The sequence below is a fragment of the Schistocerca piceifrons genome, chromosome 8, assembly GCF_021461385.2.
Source record: "Schistocerca piceifrons isolate TAMUIC-IGC-003096 chromosome 8, iqSchPice1.1, whole genome shotgun sequence".
In the NCBI taxonomy this organism is placed as follows: Eukaryota; Metazoa; Arthropoda; class Insecta; order Orthoptera; family Acrididae; genus Schistocerca; species Schistocerca piceifrons.
In genome coordinates, this window is record NC_060145.1 from 182,698,524 (window position 1) to 182,726,145 (window position 27,622).

General features: G+C 44.0%; 1 protein-coding gene across 2 annotated transcripts in view; it reads left to right on the top strand.

The window, feature by feature from the left end:
- LOC124712055 overlaps window positions 1-27,622 on the top strand; it is a 550,487-nt gene that overhangs the window by 5,210 nt on the left and 517,655 nt on the right. For both annotated transcript variants that reach the window (XM_047242349.1, XM_047242350.1), the window contains exons 2-3: window positions 8,233-10,732; window positions 14,026-14,137. In XM_047242349.1, coding sequence (XP_047098305.1) covers window positions 8,249-10,732; window positions 14,026-14,137 — 2,596 coding nt within the window. In that variant the 5' untranslated portion in view covers window positions 8,233-8,248. The remainder of the gene's footprint in view (window positions 1-8,232; window positions 10,733-14,025; window positions 14,138-27,622) is intronic.

The window sequence follows — 27,622 nt, forward strand, 5'->3', positions numbered from 1 at the left end:
CTCCTCCACCTAGGGCTCAGTGGTTTGGCCAGTCACATGCCTCCAGAAGAGATGTTGAGGGCAGCATCGGTGGAGGGTGGGTGGGAGATGTTGAGATAGTGGGGCAGACTGTGCGTCGAACCCTGGAGTTATTTGTCTGTTCTGCCCACTGCATTCACTTCAGTGATATCCTGGTGTATTTCTGCTAACAGCAGAGGCAGCTGGTGAAGTAAGCAAACAGCTCCAGAATTCAATAATAGGGCTCCTCCACTATGCAGAGAAGCACCCTCTCCCCCAACACCACCACTAACCACAGTGTCTTTTACAAAAGGCAAATGACTGATCCATCTGTTGGGCCTGGCAGAGGAATCTTGGGTCCAGGGACTATAAGGGAACAAACCAAGTGTGAGCCCGACACATTGACTGAAGATGTTGAATAAGTAACTCATTGAAACATTGCAACAACATGTTTCCGCAACTTGACTGATAATCCGAGGGGATTTCATCAATAAAATTCACCAAAAAGCCCACATTCCCATGTGGATCATTAAATTTTGAGTAAATTCATAGGGCAGACATTGTAGCTTGGTCTTTCAAACAGGTATAAAAAAAAAGTGGAGAGTATTTTGTGAGCAGGAATGACCCAAGGGTATTCCGTAAGTTGGGCAGCTGGTGGAATACCACTTGGAAAACAGCAGGATGAAATTTAGCGAGGATATTCATCATTTTAGAACATGATGAAGAGTATTCAAGGCATTGTGAGAGAATGTACTTCATCTGTTATCATTTTTGGAAGGGGGTGCGAGGTTGTGGCTGGCTAATGTGCATAGTTAGGGTATTAGGATCCTGGGAGCATATGGCTTAGGGTGCTTGTGAACCAGATTTGAAAGGTGGGAGACATTGCATGTATCTGTGAAGACCTTGACAAGGTTTGCAGCATAATGGGGAAGAGATTGCTGATCACTACAGATGTGGTGTCCATTAGTGGCAGACTGTAAAAGCACCAGAATAATATAATTGCCAGACTTCTATGGTTGAGTGGGTTTCAAGCCAAACAGAGGTTCACATTTGCCTGTGATTTCAACTGGAGTTAGGAATGTGCAGAATTTACGAATTTTCTTGAAATTCATCAAGTGTGTATGCAAATTTATGTTTAATGTCCACATTTCTTGCAGTTAAGGATGGATTTGTATGACCAGTATCAGTTTTATCTGCTAGTTCTCATATGTTTTGTGTACACACTGCTCTGTCATTGAGCTGAAAACAGCTTGACTGAACTGTATGTAATACCACTATTCCCCCACCCACCCACCAACCCAGGGGCTTACAGTCCTTTCGTGAGTATGTGCATGGCGATTACGGGGCCCCGAGCTATCGCATCCTTCCTTCTTTCCTGGGCTGCATTTCCTTTCCCTTCCCCTCCTTTCCTGTCCTTGCTCCTTCCCCTCCAGCACCTCCTTTCCCTCTCTTGGTGTCTTTGCTTGTTTGTCCCCACTATTCTCCTGGTTAGGTTGGTTTTGCGATTTGGTTTTGTTGAGTAATTACCTCATCCTTTTGACATTCTCTGGTCCCCCTCTGGGATTTGATCTCAATTACTAAATTTCTATTCCGTAGTGTGAGCTGTTTGAGGAAAATCACCTTACCTAGTGTCTCCTGCATTTGCTCTCCTAGTTCCTTCCATCTTTTCCTTCACGTCGTTGTCTGATGCTAGGGTACATAGCACAGTAGCCAGCCCATGTGGTGGGGTCACTATGTACCCTTTTGTTTGAGCCCCCAGAAAACACAGGGATCACACTTTTGATACCTGAACTGTGACCACCTCAGGTAAGCCAAGGAGTGGTTGCTTGTCTTCCTGGAGCATCAGAACTCCCGATAATGGCCGCCGTGCCAGACAGCCCATGCTGTGGCTGGATGGCGCCCATGGGAAGAGCCCCTGATTGGAGTGGGTGGTATCAGGGCAGATGCTATGCAAATGGAATGCATACGGGTCCAGAACTCTGTCCGTTCTTCTACAGCTATCTCTTTGAATGGAAATGATTCTTTTAGTGCTGCTTCCTCAGCCCCTTCCTTGGCTACCCCCTGGGAGGAGGGTCAGTCTCATTGGCTAGGGGCGAAACCTTTCCCCTGCTATCTCGTTTGCACCAGGACTGATGGGGATACTTTCACCAATGCCAAACCTTTGTTTTTTTGTGGGACACATTGAAGACAAGTTTGGCTAGGTGGACTCTGAGCAAGATGCGATCGGGTTCTTTGTAGATCAAAACTGCTTCAGCTGCCCAGTCTGCGGCCCTTCGTGCCTGTGACCATCTTGGCACAGTTCCTGTGTCCGTTACCCCCCCCCCCCCCCCCCCCAGTCTTTGAATATGGTTCAAGGTGTAAATTTTCACAGGGACCTCATCCTTCAAACTGATGGAACTTAGGGACAATCTAGGACAGCGAGGTGTTCAGTTTGTTCACCGTGTTAAGAAGGGCCTGAAGGACAATCGCATTGATACTGGTGCCTTTATCCTGGCCTTTGACGGGGATACCCTCCATGTGAAGGCCAAGATTATGGTTTATTGGTGTGATGAAGCCGTACATCCCACCACCTATGAGATGTTTTAAGTGCTTGCATTTTGGACACGTCTTCCCACTGTTTGCAGACCGCTTTCTGTGGTGAATATGGACGTCCACTCCATGAGGGGAGTTCCTGTGTTCACCCTCCTGTGTGTGTTAAATTCCATAGCAGTCATTCTCCATATTCACTGGATTACCCGGCTTATAAGAAGGAAAAGAAGATACGGGAGTATAAGTCCCTTGATCGTCTAACCTACACTGAGGCTCGTAAGAAGTATGCACGTCTTCATCCTGTGTCAATGACATCAAGCTATGCTTCAGTTACATCTTCACCCCTTCCTTACTCCAGTCCTGAACCCCCCTCCTCTCCTCCATATGGTTCCCACACCCTCCCCTCTGGGCGCCGCTCCCCCTTCCCAACCTGAGAAATGTTCCAATTCTGTGACATCTGCCGGTCAAGGGCGCCCCTCCCGGGACCCCCCCCCCTTCTCGGCACAAGGTCTGCTGCCACACGACGACCATGAGACCCACGGTCTGTGGGCCCCCAGGTTGCCTGCTCTGTTTCTGTTCCAGATCTTGCTGCAGCTGGCTCCTTTTTGCAGCACAGCCCTCCTCAGTATCAAACAGAAAAGAAAAAGAAGCGTAAGTCCTGGGACAAGGAGCCTCTGATGTCGCCAGAGGTCCTATCCCCACCTTTGCAACCTGACTCTGACCTGCTGTTCACAGATGTCGCCCCCTCCTTGTCGGTGACAGATGGTGACCCGGCGGCATGACTGGCTTTAGCCCCTTCACCCCCCATTTGAATCATCATTCTGTGACTAGCCAATGGAATTGTAATGCATATTACCATCACCTTGCGGAGTTGAAATTCCTTATTTCGTTTTACTCTGCAGCTTGTGTGGATCTACAGGTATCTCATTTTACTGATGATCCCTCACCAACCCTCTGTGGTTTCCGTGCTTTCTGTCGAAATCGGGTCTGCCCCCTGTGGGCCTTTGGTGGCATTTGTATGTTGGTCCGTACGGATGTTGCTAGCACATGGATTCCTCTTCAAACTACATTGGAAGCGGTTGCTGTTAGGGTCCACCTGGACTCTGGGGGTCACAGTTTGCAATATTTGTCTCTCTCCTGACCAGACTCTTAACACCTGCTGCCTCAACTGCCCTTCTTCAGCAACTTCCTACTCCCTCCTCCCTTCATTACACTGGTCAGTACATGACGACCTTTGTGATAGTGACCACTTCCTATTGATTCTCTCGCTCCCTGATGGACAGGTTACCTTGTTAGTCTTTCCAATGTGCCGATTGGCCTCTATATGCTGCACAGGTCGTTTTTTCTCCCTCTTTGTTGGGTTGTATTGATGATGTCCTACGTGGCGTGTCTGATACGATTGTTCACACTGCTAGCCTTGCTATCCCACGCTCATCTGGACCATTTCACCGCCGGCAAGTCCCGTGGTGGAGTATGGCCATTGCTATTGCCATCTGTGATCACCTTAAGAGGCACCTATCCGCTGCCAATCTTATTACCTTTAAACACCTTCACGTCAAAGCCCTTACTTAATCAAATGGAGCAAATGGGTGTGTTGGGAACACTTTGTTTTGTCCCTCGATCCTACTGTCCCTATGTCACGGGTATGGGCTACTCTTTGCCCTCTCCAAGGTTGCCATCGGCAGTGTACGCTCCCAGGCATTGCCCTCCCAGATGGCCTTTGCATGTACCCATTGATTTTCGCGGAACATCTTGCGACCCATTTTGCAACAGCATTAGCATCAACCTCCTATCCAGCTGCTTTCCTTCACCAGAAACAGCAGGCAGGCCGAAGCTTCCGCCTTATGTTTTACCCCTTGTCAGTCACAATCTTACAGTGAACCTTTTACTGAATGGGAACTTCTTTCCGCACTTTCTTCTTCTCATGATACGGGACCTGACCCAGGCTCCATTCATAACCAATTATTTGGTTCCAGGGTGACTTCCCTTAAACCCCAATCAACCAACCAACCATTATTTCCTCACTTGAAACTCCAAAATTTTTCCATTAATTCGTAAGTGTGTTCCAGAAACCACATTTGACTGTGACCAGCTGCATTGGATATACTTGTCTGCCTCTCTTCTGGATGAATTTACAGTTGTTTTGCTCTGACATGTGGGTCACAGAAAGAGGCAGTGGGATTTGTTGAGGGCAGCCTCAAACTGGTTTACTTATATAGACAAATAAACTTTCTGGCAAACTGAGGTCTTGATGTGTGATGATTGGTGATTGTGACCCTAGTTGTGGTTGCTGAATTTTGTATTGGCTTAGTACTATGACAGTTTGGTACAGGATTCCTCATAGTCAGCCTTGGGTGATGTAAAGTGCGTGAAAAATTGTCTGATCTGTTATTTTGTTTGGAAGTGCTAATATTTGAGGAAGGTCATGACTGGTATTTCAAGCTTTACTATCTAAGAATCATGTTTATTCCTTCCATCACACAAGCATTGAGTATGTTATCTGTAGACTTCAGTTTCTATAATTATGGTCTCACTCCTCCTGTGTATTTCCTGACCTTAAATGAAGATTATTTTCATGTTTAACAATATTTAACTATTTTAAATATGGAGTTTCATGTTCGAAAAAGGTCGTAGTTCATGTGAATTGACATTGTGCCTGTTTACTAAAGTTCTGCCAGGTAAGTCTGTAAAGTATTCACCACCGATGATGCAGCAAATCTAAGTTTAGACAAGAGATTGTTTTTTTTTTTTTTATGGCAGTGTTTTCAAATCCTTTAAGAATTTATTTATCGTGTATGTTGATGGACTGTGTGTGTGTGTGTGTGTGTGTGTGTGTGTGTGTGTGTGTGGACTGTTTCATTTGGCTATCTGATAGAGTGAATGTGATGTCAAATTCAGTAACATGAAAATAACTTAGAATTATTTGTTTTACAAAAGATGTTCTAAAAATTAAGTCTCTACAGTGTTTATGAAAGATAAATTTTTAGTTTATTAGTTTGGTGTATATAATTCTTTAGAAATGTTTGGGCTTTTTCTGATTAGATTTGCCTTTCTTAGCATGTATCTCATATCTCCTCATCACATATAAATTTTCTCCTTTTCTTGTCTCATTGCCATGTATTGTTGTATTTATGAAATCCTGTACAATATTTTTCTTGGTGTGTTTTATGTAGTTAAGATCCCAACTTCTTAGTGATAGGGGAGATTTGTGGTTTTGACTGTGGCTCTGTTACTAAGAACAGCCCCAAAATTCGCTTGTGATTTGGCAAAACAAGGTCAGATTTGCAGGATCAGATAAAAAATAACTCGTATCCATTGTACAATCAATCTCTTTACAGTTTTTCATAGCTGCTAGTCATGTGGCCTTTTGTTTTAACTTGAAATGAGTGTTTGTTATATGCATTTAATCCACAAATGATTGCCAATATATTGCAGCCTCACATTGATGATCTTTTCACTATTAGTTTTGTCTGGTGACGGGCCCATTTCAATTAGCAATTTCTTCAAGGAAAAAGTAAGAACACAAACCTAATGAATTATTTAAGTTTTCTGTACACAGTTTTTAAGGGCCTGCCAGTTAAAATGGGACTTTCATTACAGTACTGTTTTAACTCACAGTTTGTTTTAATAATCTGTTTGTTATGTAAAAGAAATTTGCAATGTATGCCATCAGCATTTTGATTTTGTAGTCAATACCAATATTTGCCCTGTGATCAGATGGATGTCCCTCTTTCACAAAAACTCTCTGCTGTATACTTGCAGAATATACACAAACCCTTACTCTGGAAGCATATCACCAGATAAAAGAATAGATAACTGGCAATAATGCGAAACCATCATCTTGAATCCTACTAGGCTGTGGCATCTGCTAGAAATGACTGAAAATTTACCACAAGATAAATGCTACCAGTGAATTCATATTAATAAATAAATAAATATCTTCCATCCAATAAATTAGATTCGCAGATAATCAATAACAGTGTGAGTAGTTGCGTCCACAATGCTGAGAGTTGTACAGATTTATGGATTTCGTCGCCCTTTATAATGCTTCAAAAACTGCCCAATTTCCATATGTATTTGACATGGGTCTAAAAGATACCAGTACTAAAACATATTCAGCACACTACAAGTCGGAGGCTAGAATGATATACCCTCCTTATAACATACTTTGTTTAAAATGGAAAGAGTATTTAATAATAATTATGTATGTTGTGCTTGGAATCCTTCTGAATGAAATGTGTATTAGGTTGCAAAATAAAATTAAGTTGACATGTCATCTGATTAACAAGGATTTAGGTCGAAACAGAGGTTCTTACATATGGGATTTCCCTGTGTATTTGCTCTTCTTTGGTTTTTAATGAGGTCAGTGACTAGATATTCCAGAGATTTCATTTGACTTGCGTGGAATCAAGTCCAGTTTCAGACCTGGTAGTGATTGATTGTTGTCGTCATACCTCTCATTGTCAGTTTGAAGACTGCTTTGATTTAGCTGTTCTTGCTCTTCTATTCTATGCAAGCCTCGTCGTCTCTAAATAACCTCTGCAACCTACATCCATTTGAACCTACTTACCATATTCAAACCTTGGTCTCTACCGTAATTTTTACCCCACGCACTTCCTTCCATTATCACATTGACAATTCCTCCATGTCCTATCAACTGAAACTTCTATTAGTCAAGTTGCGCCTAAAATCTATTTTCTTCCCAATTAGATTTTGTACTTCATACGTAGTAATTCAATCTACCCATCTAATCTCCAGCGTTGTTCTGGTAACACCACATTCCAAAAACTTCTGATGTGAATTGTTAATCTTCCACATTTCACTCCTGCATATGGCTCAAGACAAAAGCCTTCAGAAAGTACTTGTATTATCTACATTTAGTTTCCGTATTAACAAATGCTCCGTTTTCCGAAATGATTTTCTTGCGCTTGCCAGTCTGCATTTTATATCTTCCCTACTTCGTTCTTCATCAATTATTTTCCTGTCCAAATAACAAAATTCATATACTGCTTTCAGCGTTTCGTTCCCTAATCTAATTCCCTATGAATCGAATGATTTAATTGTACTGCATTCAGTTTCCCTTGTTTTGTTGATGTTTATCTGATAACTTCTTTCCAAGACAGTATCCATTCCGCTGAATTACTCTTCAAAGTCCTTAGACATCTCTGACAGAATTACAATGTTATCAGCAACCCGCAAAGTTTCTATGTCTTCTCTGTGAACTTAAATTCTCTTTCCAGATTTATCCTTTGTTTCCTTCAATGCCTTCTTAATGCTTAGAAGATAACTGCGAATTGGTACCCAGTTGTCAGAGCTAGTGTTTTCCTTTTGACGTTCAGCTGTAGCTCAGTGAAGGCATGAGGATACCGCTTCTAATAGGGCCAAGCCAAGTAAAGAACTGAGGTGCTCTAACCACCATTCAGGTCGAGGATAGCTTTATTTAATGCTCAGTGGTCGTTGGTTCATGTGCTTACAAAGGTTCTTTGTTTTGTTGACTTGCCAACAAATGTGTCAACTCGAAACTGGAGATAATATAGAGTGAAAACCCGTCTGTAATGAGCGTCGGTGGAAGTCCAGCACATTATCGAGCCTACGTGATTTAATTTTGAGATTTGGCAGACCATTTCTTTCAGAAGGATTTACATAATAAAGCTGACACCACCAATGAAATTCCACCTTGTTATATCTGTATCTTTTTCTTTGCAGGTCGGCGTATTGAATAATGGCAGCACACCAAGGAGCATTTGAAGATATCACCAGCATGTCTGCCTCCGTCTCAGACATGGACGAGACAGTGTTGTTTCCTCTTACGCCAGGCGCCGAGAACCACAAACAGCGTTTCCAGCCGTCAGTGACGTCAACACAGGTTGACCCCGGGGGGGACGGTGACGGCGGAAGTGATTTAGACATAACGCTAACCCAAGCTGCCAGTAGGCTGATGGACAGCGCTTCGAAAATCGTGGGTTTGACACGCAGTAGGGAGTTACGGACGAGTACTCCTAAGAGAAAGAGGGGTCCTGAGGGAGATGGAAACAGTGGCGGAGGAGTGTCGTCAAGTTCCGACGATCGCCCCGACTGGCAGGAGAGCACTACCGTTAGAGCAAAGCGTTATCGTAAACGAGAAATGAGAAATCAGAGAAGAAAACTATTGAAAGACATGACGCAGCTACTGAAAGTTATGGTAAAGGAAGAAGAGGAGTTGTCCTCCAGCTCAGATGAGCACCCTGACTGGATCGAAAGCCCCTTTGAAAGGCGCCGGCAGCCTTTCAAAATAGGAAAACAACAGTCGAAAGATAAGAAACCAGTGCAACCTGCTGTGGCTGCGAAATTTAAGACTGCTGAAAACGCCAAGAGAACATCTGTACACAAGAATGTACCAGAGTTTGACAATTATTTAGGCGATAATTTATTTCTTGACGCAACTCCCGGCACCATACCGCGCAAGGACGCTTACACTGCCGAGGACAATAGAGAAACCGCACAAAAAGCTAATAGTCCAAAGACAGCTCACGAAACAACACTCAGCGAGGAGGAAGCTATTCAGCAAATGCTCGACGCTGCTACACTAGAGGATGACGTTTCGTGTTCAGCGACATGTACCTACCAAACCCAGCGGTCAAGGACATCCGTAAACAGTCTTTCGTCTGAGAAAGTGAAATCTGTCACGATAGTGGACGAGACCTTATCGAGTGGGGATGACATCGCACAGGACTTGATGAATGTTGCCAGAATACATGAGGCAGTAGACAGTGAAATTTCCAGATCGCGGAAAGATGTAAGTCAGAATCCTAACGATGCTACCACTGATGCAGAATTAGTCTCACATCATCTCAGACACGATGTTACTTTAAGCGAGGAAGAAGCAATATACGAGCTGCTCAATCACACTGTGGTGGAAGAAGACCAGGAGGAAGATTTGGAAGAGGAACTGGTTAAAAGAACGGTACAATCAATACAATCCCCAGTGAAAGCAGAATCATCTAGCAGGGACAGCACTGCAACAGAATTTCAGCAGCCTGGGACTACAGGAGGATTTGCTAAAACGTGCGAGAACTTGCGGAAAGAGGACTTACAGACAGTTGACGTGTCTTCCCCATCTTTCTTAACAAATTGGGGTCGAGCGGCAGCTGCAAGTGGGATGCAATTTCTCCACAGTCATGATCACCATCTGGACATGAATAATGCCGAGGATCGTAATAAGGACAGTGGAATTATGAAAGTAGAGCAAAGAAGCCACAAGGAGGAGAAAGAGGCTAAAATGCCGAAATCACTTCGAGAAAATGCGCCCTCGCCGTCCTTTGTAGAGTGCTGTGAAGAAGAGGCAGTAACTCGCGAGGAACAACTAGTTGATAATAATAAAAATGCTGAACAATGCACCGACGAAACAGTGTACATGGCACCTACTAGCACCAATTCCGAGTTAAAAAATGACGATGTGGATACAAATTCCAAATCGGTAAACAATACTGCTGTGTCGTCCTCCAGTTCCTCTTCTTATGAAGAGTTACGTACCTATATGGCTAGAATAAGGCGAAACCAGTCTGTGCAACCCTGTCTTGAAAAAATCTCCCCGCACCATACTGCGTCATCGCTTGGCATCGTCAATCACATGGAGTATAGCGATAAGCAGGCAGACCCTGCGGGACGTGCTGAAGTGCAAGAATGTAATATGTCGCCTCAAAAGGATGTGGCCCAGGATTCCGGGGAGAAAGATTCATTGAGGGTTCAGGTGGCAGTTCCAGAAGACAAACACTTTGCAAGTGCATACCTCGATGCCAAGAAGAAACGGAAGAAAGCGGATAGTCCATCATTCCACCGCCAGAAGAAAACAAATAAGGACGAGAAACGTCGTACTTCCCAGACGACGTTATCTCAGTGGTTCAAGGACCAGAAGGATGCTGGTAGTAGCAAACAGCCAGCGAAGACAGAACAGCACTCGAAGCCTGTCGAAGTGGTTCAGCTGTCATCACCTGAAGACGAATCAGTTCGTCTTGGCCCATGGAGTACAAGGGAAGATTCACCGGAGCCTGTCCACTTTGATGTTCCTTTGGTCAAGAAGGTACTCCAATACGACGACAAGCCTTATGAACGAAAGGAAACTGTACCAGAAGCGCGGGTGGAGACGCAGTTATCTTTCTGGTTCGGTGGCGTCAACGTCTTCTTCCCCTGCAAGCCATACAAACCGCAGAGGGCGATTATGTCGACAGTGAGTAAAAATCAGTATACCACCCTTCTACAGTTCGGTGCGTTTTAAGTTTCTCATAGTTTTTTATTTATAATGTCCATGTTTTATTATTTCTAGACTTATTTGGATGCGAAATAGCCCCTCTAGTACCGCACAAAATACTTAAAAACATCAGTTGACCTCCCTTTGTGCCCATAATTCTTTCACTCTTCTGCAACGAGTTTGTTTTGTTTGGACCAAGAGCAGCGTTGTTCTTGGTTCTCTTTTGGTCATGTTGCCATTGTTGAAGTTTGGATCCAAATACTTCCCTTTTGTAGATGTTTTATTTCATGCTTCCCACTAATTATATATAAATTTTAATTTCCTCGATCCTTTTCATGTTTTCTTGAAGTTCAGCAATTTGTCTTTTAAGTGCCTGGTTTTATTTAGTGTATCTGTATGACCCGAAAGCTGTAATCTGCGTTTTCTAATGTCTGTAATGTGTGTGTGCCGTGCGAACTACTGGTTGCTTACTAGTCTAAAGTAATCGCCCTCTCAATTTGCTTCCGGAATTTTCCTTACAATTTTTGTCACTGTTTTTCAATCTATCAATGTCGATTTCCTTTTAAAATGTAGTGCGTCTCGAACCTAGAGATATTATGGTTCAGTGACAGATTTGTAAAGTTTTGTTTCAGATTTTAGAGATGCACTACGTCTTGTAGATATTTTGGGTTTGCGTACGCTTTTTATTCCGACCTTTATTATATTTCTCTTCAGTTCTGTTTTCCCGATTTAGGCTATCACAGTACTTGCATTGGAGTCTTTTGTTTTTATCAGATTTTGCTACCTTATATATTTATGCTTCTTTGGCTCAAGTATACTCTGTTTTCTAATGAATCTTGCAGGTCTTGGCTCGTGGTCCAGAAAGCGATTAACCACTCTAACGTGCAGAAAACGTTGGTTTGCAGACAAACCAAACTTTTCTGCAATTTTGTAAAGAGATCACTCTGTTTCTCGACCACGAGCCAAGACCGCAACATTTTTTGTTATTAATTGTAACGAATGCTTCCACACGGGGAATATTCTCAAATAGTTGTCATTTACAGTGAATAGTTAATTATTTCGATTGACAACTAAGCAAAATGCGCAATTAAACCTCTAGTATCTCTCGATGCATGTGCACAGTGGGAAATGCCAAATGGTCTTCGCCTAGAACCGAGCAGCTTGCATCGGACTCTTTCGTCATGCATAAGCCCGATCCTTTCGGTTGGTTCGCTCCATAATTATGTCACTGTTTACAGTACTTTGTAGGAGAACCGATATGGACTCAAGGAGAAAGTGCTTGCTCCTTCGTTAACTAAATCATTTTCGTGGTCATTCCATCCACGCTCACCTTCATCACGTAACTACCAAGTCTCAAACTTTGCAGCCTGCTTTCTTTCCTCTAACCTTTTCATGGTCGTTACTGTCGTTTTCGCTGTAACACCGACCTTCCATCGATCAAACGCTTCCATTCTTCACCTGTCGTCTCGTCCACTGTCTACGTCTTCACTCATAGTCCACAAGCCATTTTACAGTGAATGGCGAAGGATATTTGGTAATCATGTTAACAGTTTTCTGTCCTGCTTCGTTCGTTTATTGAGCTAAGGGAACAATGACTGTTCCTTTGCCCCTGTACGCGATCTGCTGTAACCGTATTCTCGCGATCGATGCGTGAGATAAACGATGGTGGCAGCACTAAGGACAACGTCAGTAAATTTGGACCAACTCCAGTGAAGGAATATCATGTTTTGAATTTGTCAGAACACACAGTTTTTGTAAAGTCAAGCCACAGCCCTATCAAAAATGAGACAATTACGTAGTCAAAGACTCCTCGAATATAGGTTCTGTAAATTGGCCCATCTTCGGGAGAACAGTGTCATCTTCCTCTTTATTCAGCACTGGACGATTACTTTCATTTATTGCTGTATTCTGAAGTACTACGAGTCTTTCTAAAGAGCATAATTCCACTCCTGAAACTTCGTGAAAGATTAAAACTGTTCCAGACCGATACTCGAACTCGGGACTTCTGCGTTTCGCGGGCAGGTGCTCCACCAGCTGAACTACCCAAGCACGACTCCGACGTTACAGCTTTAGGCTACTTCTGCTGTTACCTCGTTTCCTACCTTCAAACATTTCGTATCAGCGCAAACTTCCGCCGCAGACTGGAAAAATTCAGTCTGGAAACATCACCCCGGCAGTGACGAGGCCATGTCGCTGCAGTATCTTTTCTTTCACAGTACTAGTTCCGCAAGTCTGGCGAGAGAGCTTCTATAAAACTTTAAGGTATGGGACGAGCTACTGGCGGAAGTAAAGCTGCGAGGACTGGACGTGAGTCGTGTTTGGGTAGCTCAGTTGGAGGGTAGTTGCCCGGGAAAGGCAAAAGTCCCGCGTTCGAGTCTCGGCTCGGCTCACCGTTTTAATATGCCACTAAGTTTTATGTCGGCGCACACTCCGCTGCAGAGTGAAAAATTCATTCTGAATTCCCCATCGTCTTGTACGTTTGTGTCTTTCGTCGTAGGAAATTTTCGAATACCGCAAGTATGCTGAGAGTTTTTAGCAGCCTGTGTGCAGGGTGTATCATAATTAACGGCGTAAACGCATGCAGTTGAAAGTACACAACGATAGAAGCAAAAGAAAAAAAGAAATTACAACTCCATCTTGGGCCCAGGAGCATGGGACAGCGGCTAGTCGATGAAATGTAATAATACTGTACCAACAGAAGTTATTTTGGTATTGTTTTATTAGCCAACCAATTTCGACCCGCACTTCATGAGCATTTGCTCATGAAGCGTGTGTATCTACGGAACCAGATATGAATACTGAAGCCTTGTCTTACACATGCACGTGTGCTACTTGGTGTCACTCATGCAACAGGCGTGAAGATGACGTGATTGGAACATCGAAACTGGTCGCCTAATAAAACAATTTAAAAAAATAATGGCTGTTGGCACAGGATTATTAATTAGAAGCAAAAAAGTCTAGTCAACATGAACTCTGAAATTGATGCCTCAATAGCTATATGAGCACTTACTTGTTCATCTCCGCTACTGTGAAATACACCTCTTCTGGTGAACAAGGCTTCATAGATCTTAAGGTATCCATTTTAGAGCCAATGTTTATAAAAAATTTTTTACCCCTAGTATCGTGTACTTTCAGTTCTGTGCGTTCACTCCATTAATTATTGTACAATGCATAGTTTGTGGTGACTTTTTGCATGAAGGCAGGTACAGGTTGAATTACAGCTAGGTTGATAGACGCTTGTTCGCTCCTTGCAGATAAACCTCTGTTGACAGGTGGCGCAGAGCTGTAGGCTGGGCCAGTTTGCGCTGCTGGAGAGCCCCACTGGTACCGGGAAGACGCTGGCGTTGCTCTGTGCGGCCCTCGCCTGGCAGAAAGCTGAGAAAGGTAGGGCCAAGTTACAAGTGTATGGTTTATTTCGTGATCTGTTTTTGCAGGTGCCATTATAATCCGCAGGCACAGTGTTTGATTGGCCACCGTCGGCGAGAGACAGTGTCCAATTCTGATAAAACCCAAAGGTTTCGATGACTGCCTCCATCATCCTCACCAGGGGCTAACTCTGTCGTGAAATCGTCCGGATATCGTATATTATTCCTTAGAAGCACAACAAGACTTTGCCCGTCTTACCTCTAGCATGGCTTTGTAATGACTGAATATGCCGGGTCCTTATTGCTGTAAAAGATTGTGTTTATTTAGCATTGTTGTCTGTAATCTATTGCCGGCCGGGGTGGCCGAGTGGTTCTAGGCGCTACAGTCTGGAACCGCGCGACCGCTACGGTTGCAGGTTCGAATCCTGCCTCGGTCATGGGTGTGTGTGATGTCCTTAGGTTACTTAGGTTTAACTAGTTCTAAGTTCTAGGGGACTCATGACCTCAGAAGGTATGTCCCATAGTGCTCAGAGCCATTTGAACCATTTGTAATCTATTACATCCTGAATTGTCTGATGAGAGTGGACAGGCCTTTTATATGAAGCACCGGAGAATTGATCAATGAGTTAGTTGGTGGGTCGAAGTGGAAGCCTTCTCAAAGAGCTTTTCTGATTTCATATTAATGTAGGTATAGATAGATGGTTCGCTTAAGAGGTCTCAAATGTGCGTGTTTGGCGTGCATCTGTCGGCGTCGGCTATGACACGGAGGATTCTGTTCTGCAGTGATTGTAACTTGTTCAGATTTGTTTCTGCCGCCATGGACCACACCTCTGATTGGTACAGCATGGTTGGAAGGATCACATTTCTGTAGATCCGTAGATTAGTCCCTTCAGGTAGCCCCCCCCCCCACGTTTGTGAAGCTGGTACAGCTTATAGGATATAGCGCAACCCCTACTTCTTGCTGTGTTAATTTGTCTTACAAACGTTACGCCTCTATCAACCTGCAGGCCGAGATAGGTCACCGAGGTGCTCCATTCTATTACTTTGCTAGTCACAGAGATCTGGTGGTTTGAAGGCGTTATCTTGCTTGTGAACATTATTGCGACGCTTTTGTCAGACTCAATCGTTACTTTCCAGATCTCGCACCACTGGGTCATAGCATCTAGATTTTCCTGTAGTTTCTGTGCAATGACTTTGAGGTTTCTACTACTTCTATAGACCACCATGCTAATTTAGCCACATCGTTGGTATATAGTGTGCATAGTATGGGGCCCAGAACCGAGCCATGCGGAATCCCGGCCACAGTGTTCCAGGTAGTGCTAACATGCTTGCCGCACCTGAAAGAGTGTTGCCTCCCTGCTAGGAACGAGTCAGTCATGTAGATCATGAGTTCATGCTCCGATGAACCAAAACATTAATGACCACCTGCTTAATAGCTTGTTTTTCCGTCACTGGAACCCAACCGATTCTGCATATGAGGGATCCGACAGTTTGTCGGTAGGTTTGTGGAGGTAAGTGACATTAAGTGTCTACGCATAGGTCATGTAACTCGCGTAAATAACGGGCCGCTGATTTGCGTACGCGGTGATCGCGCCCCATAACGACCCAGATGGGTTCCATAGGATGTACATCGGGCGAATTTGGTCGCCGAGACATCAGCGACATAATGCTCCTCAAACCACTGCAGCACGGTTCTCGCTGCGAGACACGGACAACTATACTGTTGAAAAATGACATCGCCGTCAGGGAAGAAGGGATGCAGGTGGTTCGCCAGCGTGTCTTCGATTATTACCATAGGTCCCATGCAAGCGCAAGAGAATGTCTCCCGTAGCATAATACTACTCCCACGAGCCTCCGTCCATGGAGCGCTGCACGTTGCGAGCCGCTGTTCATTTGTTTGACGGCATTTGTGGAGACGACCATCGACCTAGCTTAGCAAGAATGTGATTCTCCCGGCGACACGTTTCCTTTGATTGACGATCGAATCCCGATGTTCCCGTGCCCACTGCAGTCGTAATTGTCGATGTCGTTGGGTCAACGTGTGAACACGTAGGGGTGGTCCGCCGCGGAGCTCCATTTTCAACAATGTACGATGAACAGTGTGCACCGAAACTTTTGTGCTTGCATCAGAATTGTGCTCTTTTAGCAAGATGCCACATATCACCATCTATCCTACTTCACAGAGCAGACTAGCCTCCGAAACCCTACGTTCTGTGATGAGTCGTGGACGTCCAACCATTTGGCGCCTAGTGGTAGTTTCACTGTCTTTCCACCTCTTTCCGTAGATGCTCACGACAATAGCACATAAAAATTCGACCAGCTCTGCGTAATAATAATCAGCCCTTTGTCAAAGCCCTTATCTCAACGGATTTCTCATTTTCAGCCCATACCTTCGCTATGGTGATCCCCCGCCCGTGTCTGCTCCGCGTACTTGCCACGTGTCCGCAATGCCACCAGGCGGCATCAACGCCACGGTTAGCAGTGGTCATAATGTTTTGACATATCAGTGGTGATGAAGTAGAGTTACACCTTGTCGGAAATAGCACCGTACGTGTGGTGGAACATGTGTGCAGGGCAAGAATTAGGAAACACAGCTCTGGAACATCTTTCTCGTCATCGAGAAAGCCTTTGACAAGGTCTGGCATGATGATTCAATTAGTGTCAAAGTACCTTCTCCAAGGTCTGTCGTAAAATGGGTGCCCATATCGAGGCTGACCATGACTTCGCGTGGGTATATCTCCATCTGCTTCATGATATCTACAAGGGGCGTTCTAAAAGTCCATGCAAAAAGAAAAACTACTTATGTGTTTGGAGTAAACCTTTTTTTATTTTTCGACATAGTCTCCTTTTAGAGTTATACACTTCATCCAACGATGTTCTAATTTGTTGATCCCTTCCAAATAATAGGAATTGTCCAAGTCTGCAAAATAGCTATTAGTTGCTGCAATCACCTCCTCGTTTGAATAAAATCTTTGTCCCGCCGGCCATTTCTTCAAATTGGGGAACAAATAGCAGTCCGAGGGAGCCAAGTCTGGAGAACAGAGGGGATGTTAAACGAGTTGGAATTCTGTTTCCACTAATTTTGCGACCACAACTGCTGAGGTGTGTGCTGGTGCATTGCAGTGATGGAAAAGGACTTTTTTGCTGTCCAATCGCCGGTGGTTTTCTTGCAGCTCGGTTTTCAAATGGTCCAATAACGATGGATAATATTCACCTATAATAGTTTTACCCTTTTCCAGATAGTCGGTAAGAATTATCCCTTGAGAATTTCAAAAGACAGTCGCCATAACCTTTCTGGTCGAAGGAATGGTCTTCGCCTTTTTTGGTGCAGACTCTCTCTTGGTAACCCGTTGTTTAGATTGTTGTTTGGTCTCAGGAGTGTAGTAATGTATCCATGTTTCATCTACAGTGACGAAACGACGCTTAAAGTCCTGCGGATTCTTCCTGAACAGCTGCAAACCATCCTTGCAACACTTCACACGATTCCGTTTTTGGTCAAGTGTGAGAAATCGCAGAACCCATCTTGCGGATAGCTTTCTCATGTCCAAATCTTTATGCAAAATATTATGTACCCCTACAGTCGAGATGCCCACAGCACTAGCAATCTCACGCACCTTAATACTTCTGTCGTCCATCACCATATCATGGATTTTATCAATGATTTCTGGAGTCGTATCCTCCACAGGGCGTCCAGAACGTTCAGCATCACTTGTGCCCATATGGCCACTCCGAAAATTTTGAAACCACTTATAAACTGTTCTAATCGAAGGTGCAGAGTCACCGTAATGTTTATCAAGCTTCTCTTTAGTCTCCTGAGGCGTTTTGCCTTTCATAAAGTAATGTTTAATCACCACACAAAATTCTTTTTCGTCAATTTTTTGACACTCACTCGATTCCCTTGATTCACACGAATGCCAAACACAAAGAAATAGACCAGTATGGCTGAAACTTGGTGTGGGCTCTTTCCAAAGATCCTACTAACTAAACATGACCTCGATACGCGCCGTTCGTACTTTTCAAACGCCACTCGTACAAACATTTGACAGTTCTTGGTATGAGGAATAGGGCGATCGACTGAAGGTGCCAGTGATCTAGTTAACTACTTTGCCAGCCTGTTTGTAGGCAAGCCGATAAGAGTAAGAAATGTTGGAACTGTCGGCCGATCACGAGGACCGGTACCACATTTTGCTGTATGCTATGAAGAGCAACGGCGGTAAACGAAATACGTACTTACGAGATTCTGCTTTATTGGAATAATAAGCTGGCGGAATTGGGTAATATTTTATTGCAGTGCCGCTTAGAGACTGCACACTAATGTGGATTGCGTGACTTTCTGACTAGCATCACGTGCTAAATGCTAAATAACGTGGTACCCAGCGTGATGCGATAAGTCGCACAGTCATCACGGCAGTACTTGAACAGCAAATATCTCGGACGATAAGCACTTCCTCTATAAATGTTGCATAGTTGTCGAATATATGTGGTTGAAACCTGTTGGTTGTGTTTCTGAGGCAGTGTCTAAACAAGTTGTCAAACGTTGAAGATGTAACTGTGTCACAGCTACAAACCTAACTGTTATTAGAACTTAACTGTTATTAGTATGTAATATTTTGTGTATTCTGCCCATTTAGTTGTTTTCCAATGACCTGGTTTTGAAGACGTCCCTCTGCGCCCCCCCCCCCCCCCTCCCTGCCCTCATTCCCAGTATTGAGTGTTCAGATGTGTGATACAAACATTTATGATGCGTCAGAAGCTGGCTTAGTAATAATTGCAACATTTAATTACAAATAGAACGCCCAGCAATTGATAATTAGCGAAATTCCTAATCTGTGGAAATCAGGAAATAGTAATAATAATAATAATTATTATTATCGTCTTTTTTGCTGGTCTTATACCGTTTGTACACGGGTTTCTGCATGTTAATCTTCATTTGGCAGTGTTGATAGTATGGGTTGCCAGATGTGGTCACTGTAGCCACCTCTTCTAATCAACAGCACATTAAAATACGAAACATCTGAAGAGACAATCTTTAGATTACGAAATATCCAAGTATTGACTGCTTCTCTACACAGTGCGGTTATATGTTATACTGATCTCTAGTTGAGTTAGCTACTTTTGAACAATCATGTTGACAGAATTCGAAATGGCCACTGCCATCGTACAAGGCGAATTTATTTGCTGGCACTCATCGATTTTCTTCAGACTTGCTGGATGTGAAGGTCAGTGCCAGGACATACATTTCCTAAGGCAGTATGACGTGATTATAGAAAAAAAACTGGAAGAAAATCGTCAAGATTTCCGACCGCTCTTACCTAGAAAACATTCCCATCATACTAGCGGTAGCCGAGTGCATAACGTAAAATTTTAGTAAGCGTAAATTCATTGGTTTCAATCTCGTTGGTAGCCATTTTTTAGTTATGGAAATTCCACATTTATTAACAAATGGAAATCTTAACCAACAAATATTGAATCATATTTTTTTAAAATAGAAATAACATTTATGTTTTTGTTACTAGTTGCATGAAAATAAAGTAAGATGTTATACATACGCAAAATGTGTTGTTGTGCAATGAAGTTACATACATGAGCAATATTGTTTAATATCTAGAAACAAGCAAGTGATTTTTTTTGTACAAGGTGATACTTGTAGAGAGGAAAAGAGCCCCCAGACACTGTTAACAGTGTTATTTATTCACACAAATAACGCAGTTAGCAGTTTCGGACAGACGGGGTCATCTTCAGATGGCTGTCGATGTTTAGATTAGATGTATTGTAGTTTACTTTCGCAATAGACTGCCGTCACACCTTTCTCTGCTGTAAGGCACCACTACCCCAAAAATCTTTCGCCACAAGAAAAACGACAACTACCGTAAAGAACAACAAACATAATGCAAACGTGAATAGTTTTCTTCTTTGCAGAAATCAACTTGCATTGTGCACACAGCTACGGCCTCAACACGTGAGTTTTCGACAAAATAGCATTTTATTTCGTATTTAATGTTTTGCCTTTATGTATTAAATGTTAATACGCGATGTTTTGGGTATAAGTGAAGATAGTGTTATTGATAAGTGAGGACAGTGAACTGAGCAACATTACATCAGTATTTACTTCATTTGCTGACGAATAATTATAGCTATTATGAGTAGTATGTTTTTAGCTTGGTTAGTACCTCGCAAGTACGCATGGCACTCGCAATCCGTTAATTTTTATTTTCACCTGGGCAGTAGGTCATGCATTGAAATGTGGACACATGAATGCAATATGAAAAATCTACAGTGACAAGTATAGTCAGCTTTGCTGTGTGGTTGCGACTGTCCACAAATCATCAGGCAGTAAATTATGTAATGTGTTTGTGGGGAGACTGTTAGACGCAGAGAAAAAAACAACACACTGAAGTGGGTGCGTGTTATGGTACCAATGCTCTCAGTACCTGTACCTGTAGTAACCGGAATCGAGCGAGACCGCAGCGCACCGGCCACCGGACTGACGGCCTCAGTGGAAACGCCGGTACAACGCAGAGCGCACGGTGAAGTACTAAGACCAGAGAGCAAAACCAAATCGGGTTCCAAGGCGTAGCAACTATCTGCGAATAGAACAACGACGAATAGAATAATGATCAAGAGCGCTGTCGGAATACGTCTGCGGTCTGAGCTCCTGCGCTGCCGGCTTTATACACTGAAGAGCCAAAGAAGCTGGTACACCTGCCTAATATTTTGTAGGGTCCCCGTGAGCACGCAGAAGTGCCGAAACATGACGTGGCATGGACTCGACAAATGTCTGAAGTAGTGCCGGAGGGAATTGACACCATGACTCTTGCAAGGCTATCCACAAATCCATAAGAGTACGATGGGGTGTAGATCTCTTCTGAACAGCAAGTTGCAAGGCATCCCAGAATGTTCAATAATATTCATGTCTGAGGAGTTTGGTGGCCAGCGGAAGTGTTTAAATTCAGAAGTGTGTTCTTGGAACCACACTGTAGCAATTCTGGACGTGCGGGGTGTCGCATTGTCCTGCTGGAATTTCCCAAGTTCGTCGGAGTGCACAATCGACATGAATGGATGCAGGTGATCACACAGGATGCTTACATATGTGTCACCTGTCAGAGTTGTATCTAGATGTATCAGGGGTCCCATATCACTCCAACTGCAAACGCCCCACACCATTACAGAGCCTCCACCGATTAGAATGGTCCCCTACAGACATGCAAGGTCCATGGATTCATGAGGTTGTCTCCATACCCGTACACGTCCATTCGCTCGAGACAATTTGAAACGAGACTCGTCCGAGTAGGCAACATGTTCCCAGTCATCAACAGTCCAATGTCGGTGTTGACAGGCCCAGGCGAGGCGTGAAGCTTTGTGTCGTGCAGTCTTTAAAGGTACACGAATGGGCCTTCGGCTCCGAAAGCCCATATCGATGATGTTTCGTTGAATGATTCGCACACTCACACTTGTTGATGGCCCAGCATTGACATATGCAGCAATTGGCGGAAGGGTTGCACTTTTTTGTCACGTTGAACGATTCTCTTCAGTTGTCGTCGGTCCCGTTCTTGCTGGTTCTTTTGTCGGCCGCAGGAAATCGGAGATTTGATGTTTTACCGGATTCCTGATACGCTACATTTTGAAATGGTCGTACGGGAAAATCCCCACTTCATCGCTACCTCGGAGATGCTGTGTCCCATCGCTCATACGCCGACTATAACACTACCTTAGAACTCACTTAAATATTGATAACCTGCCACTGTAGCAGCAGTAACCGATCTAACAACTGCGCCAGACACTTGTCTTCTATAGACATTGCCGACCGTAGCGCCATATTATGCCTGTTTACATATATCTTTATCTGAATACGGATGTCAATAACAGTCCTTTGGCGCTTCAGTTTAGGGCATCCGTGAGCGCCGATACGTCGGCGCAGCGGGCGTGGCCCGCACATAGTGCTGTGGCGGCGACAGCAGCTCTCGCAGATCATATAGGAGTCGCCTGGCGGATGTCTTCTACCTCCATACCTTTCGGTGGGGTGTCAAAATTGTCGGACCAGAATACGAGACTACTCCTAACACCCTGTATATTGTGGATACTCGGATTTTTAGAAGGCTGGCAATCAGACATAGATAGATTTATATATATATATATATATATATATATATATATATATATATATATATATATATATATAAAGCACTCCGTCTTCAGGCCACGAGTGGCCTACTGGGACCATCTGACCGCCGTGTCATCCTCAGTGGAGGATGCGGATAGGAGGGGCGTGGGGTCAGCATACCGCTCTCTCGGTCGTTATGTGGTATTCGTGACCGAAGCCGTTACTATTCGCTCGAGTAGCTCCTCAATTGGCATCACGAGGCTGAGTGCACCCTGAAAAATGGCAACAGCGCATGGCGGCCTGGATGGTCACCCATCCAAGTGCCGACGACGCCCGACCCCTTTTAAGTAAAATAATTAAGATTCAGTCTTTTCCAACATTTCTATTTATGTAATTTCAATAAACGTACAAAAAAGTTGCTTCGAATCAAATTCGAGCTAAGGAGGTTACGATTAGTAGACTTGTTTCGTTAAGCTCTCAGTCGCTTGCAACTTCGTTATTAAACTAGAATTGTTCACACTGCCTTGGGAATTTGGCTTGTGGTCACTGATCTTCGTATCCTGTAGCCTAAGTAAGAAGAAAATCGAAGAGGGCGAGTCCTTCCGTAGAAGCCAGCGACGCTACCAGTAAACAACGGAGCCAGGTATCAAAACTTGTTTAAAGACGGAAGGAGATACGGGCAGGTTGTCTTGGCTCTAAGTACTATAGGACTTAACATCTGAGGTCATCAGTCCCCTAGACTTAGAACTACTTAAACCTAATTAACCTAAGAACATCACACACATCCATGCCCGAGGCAGGATTCGAACCTGCGAACGTAGCAGCCGCGTGGTTCCCGACTGAAGCGCCTAGAACCGCTCGACCACAGTGGCCGGCGCAGGTTGCCTGTCGCAAGACGTTCGCTCTTAAAACACTGTGTGTTTATACCAGCCACCGCGTTGATGACTGTTTCACGTAAAACTCGCGCGTGTCAAAAAACAGTGCCGTACGCTGTCATCTTTCAGGGCCGCGATAAATTCCCTAGAGCTAATAATTTTTGGTGTGGAATTTCAGCTAGTTTCATTTCCGCATTGTGGGGGTTTTAGCGGCATTGTGACGGCGCCTTCCGCGTCGCCCGGCGCCGTCTCGTGATCTCATTTGGTCGAGTCGTTTCCGCTGTCCCCTCGGCTGATGACGATCTGCCGCTGGTGCGGACGTCACCGAGACGGATGCCCCACCCGCCCCGGGGTGCAATTTCGGCCGCGGGCCGGGCAATTTGCGGTGACAGCTTGTCAGATAACTGCCGCAATACGCCGCCCGTCCGGAATGCGTGCCGCGCCGCCGCTGTGGAATGCACCCTACGCCCCACACCAGCAACGCGCGACGCTTCCCCGTTGCACCCAAGCGACGCCTCCCGTGCTTCTCTCTCGACGACTTTCGTAAGAGATATGTCGCGTTATGCTAGCCTACATGCAAAGGGGTAAGCACCACGGACGAAAAGCTATTCACCCCAAGGACACACAGTGGTAATGCCGTTAAGTGATAATGATCTCATTGCGGCAAGCCAGAGTCCACAAATTTCATTACGTATTTCATATTAGTCTGAAGCCACTCATTGATGATTAGCTGCTGTAGAGCTACTGTAGATACGTTTCACACATTGTGACAAATAGTCCAATGACATAAAGACTAGAACTTAAAGGGCCAGTCGAGGTGCGTTAGTCTTCGTCAAACTAGAAACTTACTTTTTCTGACCAGAAGTATCCGGACACCTCTGGCCTCTAGATGTCACGAGAGGCGGACCCGCCAGTATAAAAGGAGGTTGGGGGGGGGGGGTATAGTGTTGTCAGTAGAGAAGTAATAACAGCAACATCGTTAGGTCAGGAGATCTTAGTGTCTTCAAACGTGGATTAACCACTGGATGTCACCTGAGGAACAAATCCATCAGGGACATTTAAGCCCATCTAAGGTTCCCCAAGTCGGCTGTTGATAATCTGATTTTGAAGTGGAAATGTTAAGGAACAACCACAGCAAAAGCAAGATCCGGCAGACCTCATTTATTGACAGACAGGGACCCTGAGTCACTGCGCAGGGTCATCACAAGAAATTGCGTTAAATCGTCAGAAGGAATCACTAGTGAGTGCTGAAGTGTTACCAGCAGCATAGCCAGCACAATGACGATATTGTGTAGGGATTTAAAATGAATGGGGTACATTGGTCGAGCAACACCTCATGAGGCACACTTTTCTGTAGTGAGTGCTAATCGATAATTGAGATAATGTAAAGAGGAGCGCCACTGAACAGAAGATGACATGGAAATATGTGGGTATCGTTTACTGCAGAGTCCTGTGTTCAACGATGGGCGGTGAGTGGTGTGCTCCAAAACACTTGTCTGCACCAGCATTGTAGTCTGTTGAAATATCTCCCACACGTCAGTGTGTATCCTGCTTTGTAGAGTTAGCAAGTCTCCAACCTACACATTCTGTGATGTTGTGTAGATATCCAACACCTCCCCACCTAATTGTGGTTTCACTATCCTTCAGACACTTTCCGTAGGTGCTCATAATAGCAGCATGTGAACAGTCAACCAGATTTAGTATTCTGAGATACTCATTTCCAGGTATTGGGCCATAATAATCAGCCCTTTGTCAAAGTCTCTTATGTCAATAGATTTTCCCATTTGCTGATTTTATCATTGCTAGCTCGTGGTCTTGCGGTAGCGTTTTCGCTTCCCGCGCACAGGGTCCCGGGTTCGATTCCCGACAGGGTTAGGGATTTTCCCTGCCTCGAGATGACTGGGTGTTGTGTCGTCTTCATCATCATCATCATCCCCATTACGGTCGGAGGAAGGCAATGGCAAACCACCTCCGCTAGGACCTTGCCTAGTCAGCGGTGCGGGTCTCCCGCATTGTCCCCTACGCTCCTCGGAGTATGGGACATCATCATCATCATCATCATCATCATCATCATCATCGCTACAATGATTCCCCTGCCACAAGTGGGCATACAACTTCATGGTAGGTGTAGTCATCATGTTTTGACTCATCAGTGTATTCTTTCTCCATATCATCCCAAAAACTCATTTAAAAATGTACAGACATAGCATTATCATCATAATAGTAGGAACGCAACATTATCCAAAACTTGAGAAAATTTATTTTATTGCAGCAGTTGAAGCACATGATCCACATGAGCCACATGAAAGCAATTTTAGTTTTTGCAAACAACAAAACGCTACCTTTCTCAGATACCTGTGTACAGGTAGGTAGTTAATGCAAATAGCCTAAATACAACAGTCTTGTTGTATTTCAAAAGCTCCAGAAGCTTTTCAACACTTTAATAGAATTTATTTGAAAATATTGAAGTGCCATTAGTGTCGGTTTTGTGATGAGTTGTTAAGTTCTTACTACATTCGCCTATATTAAATAGCATTGTGATTACTCACTGATTTGTGTTCTCAGGTAATAAACATGTATGTTATTATACTATATGTCTCAAGAATTAGAACCAACAAGACCAATAACTATAAAAAACATGTTGAAGAATGGATATAATGTTTAGAAAATCACATACAAATAAAAAATGCATAAATGTATAATTTAGTAAAATGCACGTTGTTGCAACCAATATCAGTGGTGTGTGGTATGTACAAAATGAAACATTTTGAAGGTACTCACAAAATACGTGAAAAATTTGACTGAAAGTAGTGAACCCCACACAATAAGTGATGTATGTATATAGAACTGACAAAAAACTTCTCTGTGAATAATCTATAGGCTGACAAAGAGGTCCTATATGAGAACCAAGCTTTAAGGGATGAATCAATAACGTCTGTAAAAAAGGAGAACATCTGACTGCAATTGAGTTACTTGAAGTGATGAAGTACTGTATACCCTGTTGAAATCCAATAGAATAGTTTGGATTTGGCAAATGCCAGAATAATGTTATTTGCCATCAGATGTTGTGTCAACAGTGAAATACAGACGAGATGATGTTACGGTATGAGGGTATTTTTCGTGGTTAGGGCATTGTCCCCTTATTGTGCTGAAGAGAACACTAATAGCGGATGGATGTGAACACGTTTTGCAGTGTTGTGTACTGCGTATAATAGAGGCACAGTTCACAGATGATTGTGTTTGCATGACATTGCATCCTGTCGTAAAGCAGCACCTGTGATAGTAACATTCTAGAAATGGACTAGCCTTTGGAACGAGTTAGAACGTGGACTTCGCTCCAGCCCCCAGTGTCCAACATCACTATCTTCCCTGGTTTCGGCTCTTGAGGAGGATGGGCAGGCATTCTTCCACAGACATTCAGACACCTCACTGAAAGTGTCCCCAGCAGAGTTCAAGCCGTCACAAAGGCAAAGAGTGGACACACCCTATATTGGTGCCCACTAATTGGTGTGCTGACACTTTTGATCAGATAGCGTGTGCTTGCAGCCCTGTGAAAACAGTTGTTATTATCTGCAAAGATATGCAGTATACTCCTCATGAAGACGTAGAAGAAAAGGCAACAATTGGTCATCCAGAATGGTGAAATAAAAACATCACGCATCATGTCAGTGGTAACCTCAATAAGTAGAACCAAGACATGGTTCCAAAACACCTCCAAAACATCACTGTCCTGAACTGTGCTCTCAACACACTTCCGAATAAATGCCAGATCGTCAGTGCACTAGACACTTTTCGCTATATGAAAAGAAGCAAAATTACTATACGGCGCAGCATACTTCACGCCACCAGTCAGCAACTGTCGTGATTCTGTATTGTTTGTCCCATTGATGATGTAGCTTATTATGTGCCACTATGAGAAATGGCTTTTTGCGCGGTACACGAGTCCAAATGTGCATTTTCCTGAAGTTCCCCTCGCAATGTTCGCTCGGAAACTGTTTGAGATGGTCCTGCGTTCTTTCGACAGCAGTAAGTCCTGTCGGTTGTTAAAATGATTGTCATGGACAATGCGTGACATTCGTCGCCGAGCCCTGTCAGTTAGAAACTTGTTTACGACCAATTTTCTTACGCCTTGTTGTGTGGCTGCGATTGGTATGCCAATCTTTGTACCCTCACTGGATATCCCACTTTGACGCACCAAAATATCTGGCAGCCTCATTCACGGTATGGTCAGGGCCACATCAGCAGAGGGTATGATGCCCTTTCTGCCATTGTCTCACGCCTCCACGTTTTACGGCACTGATTCCATACATGCGACCACTACATACCCACCAACTCACTGCCTTGACCAGTGGACGGTCACATGATTGCCCGGTAACAGTTCACTACCTTTAGCGCTACAAAGCGGCCAATATGTGTTTTAAAGGAGTGACTAATATTTTGACCGGTGAACTTCCAACTACCGCCACTGCGTTAAAGATGGAAAATTAGGGTTTAACCCCCCGTCAAAGACGACATCGTTAGAGGCGGA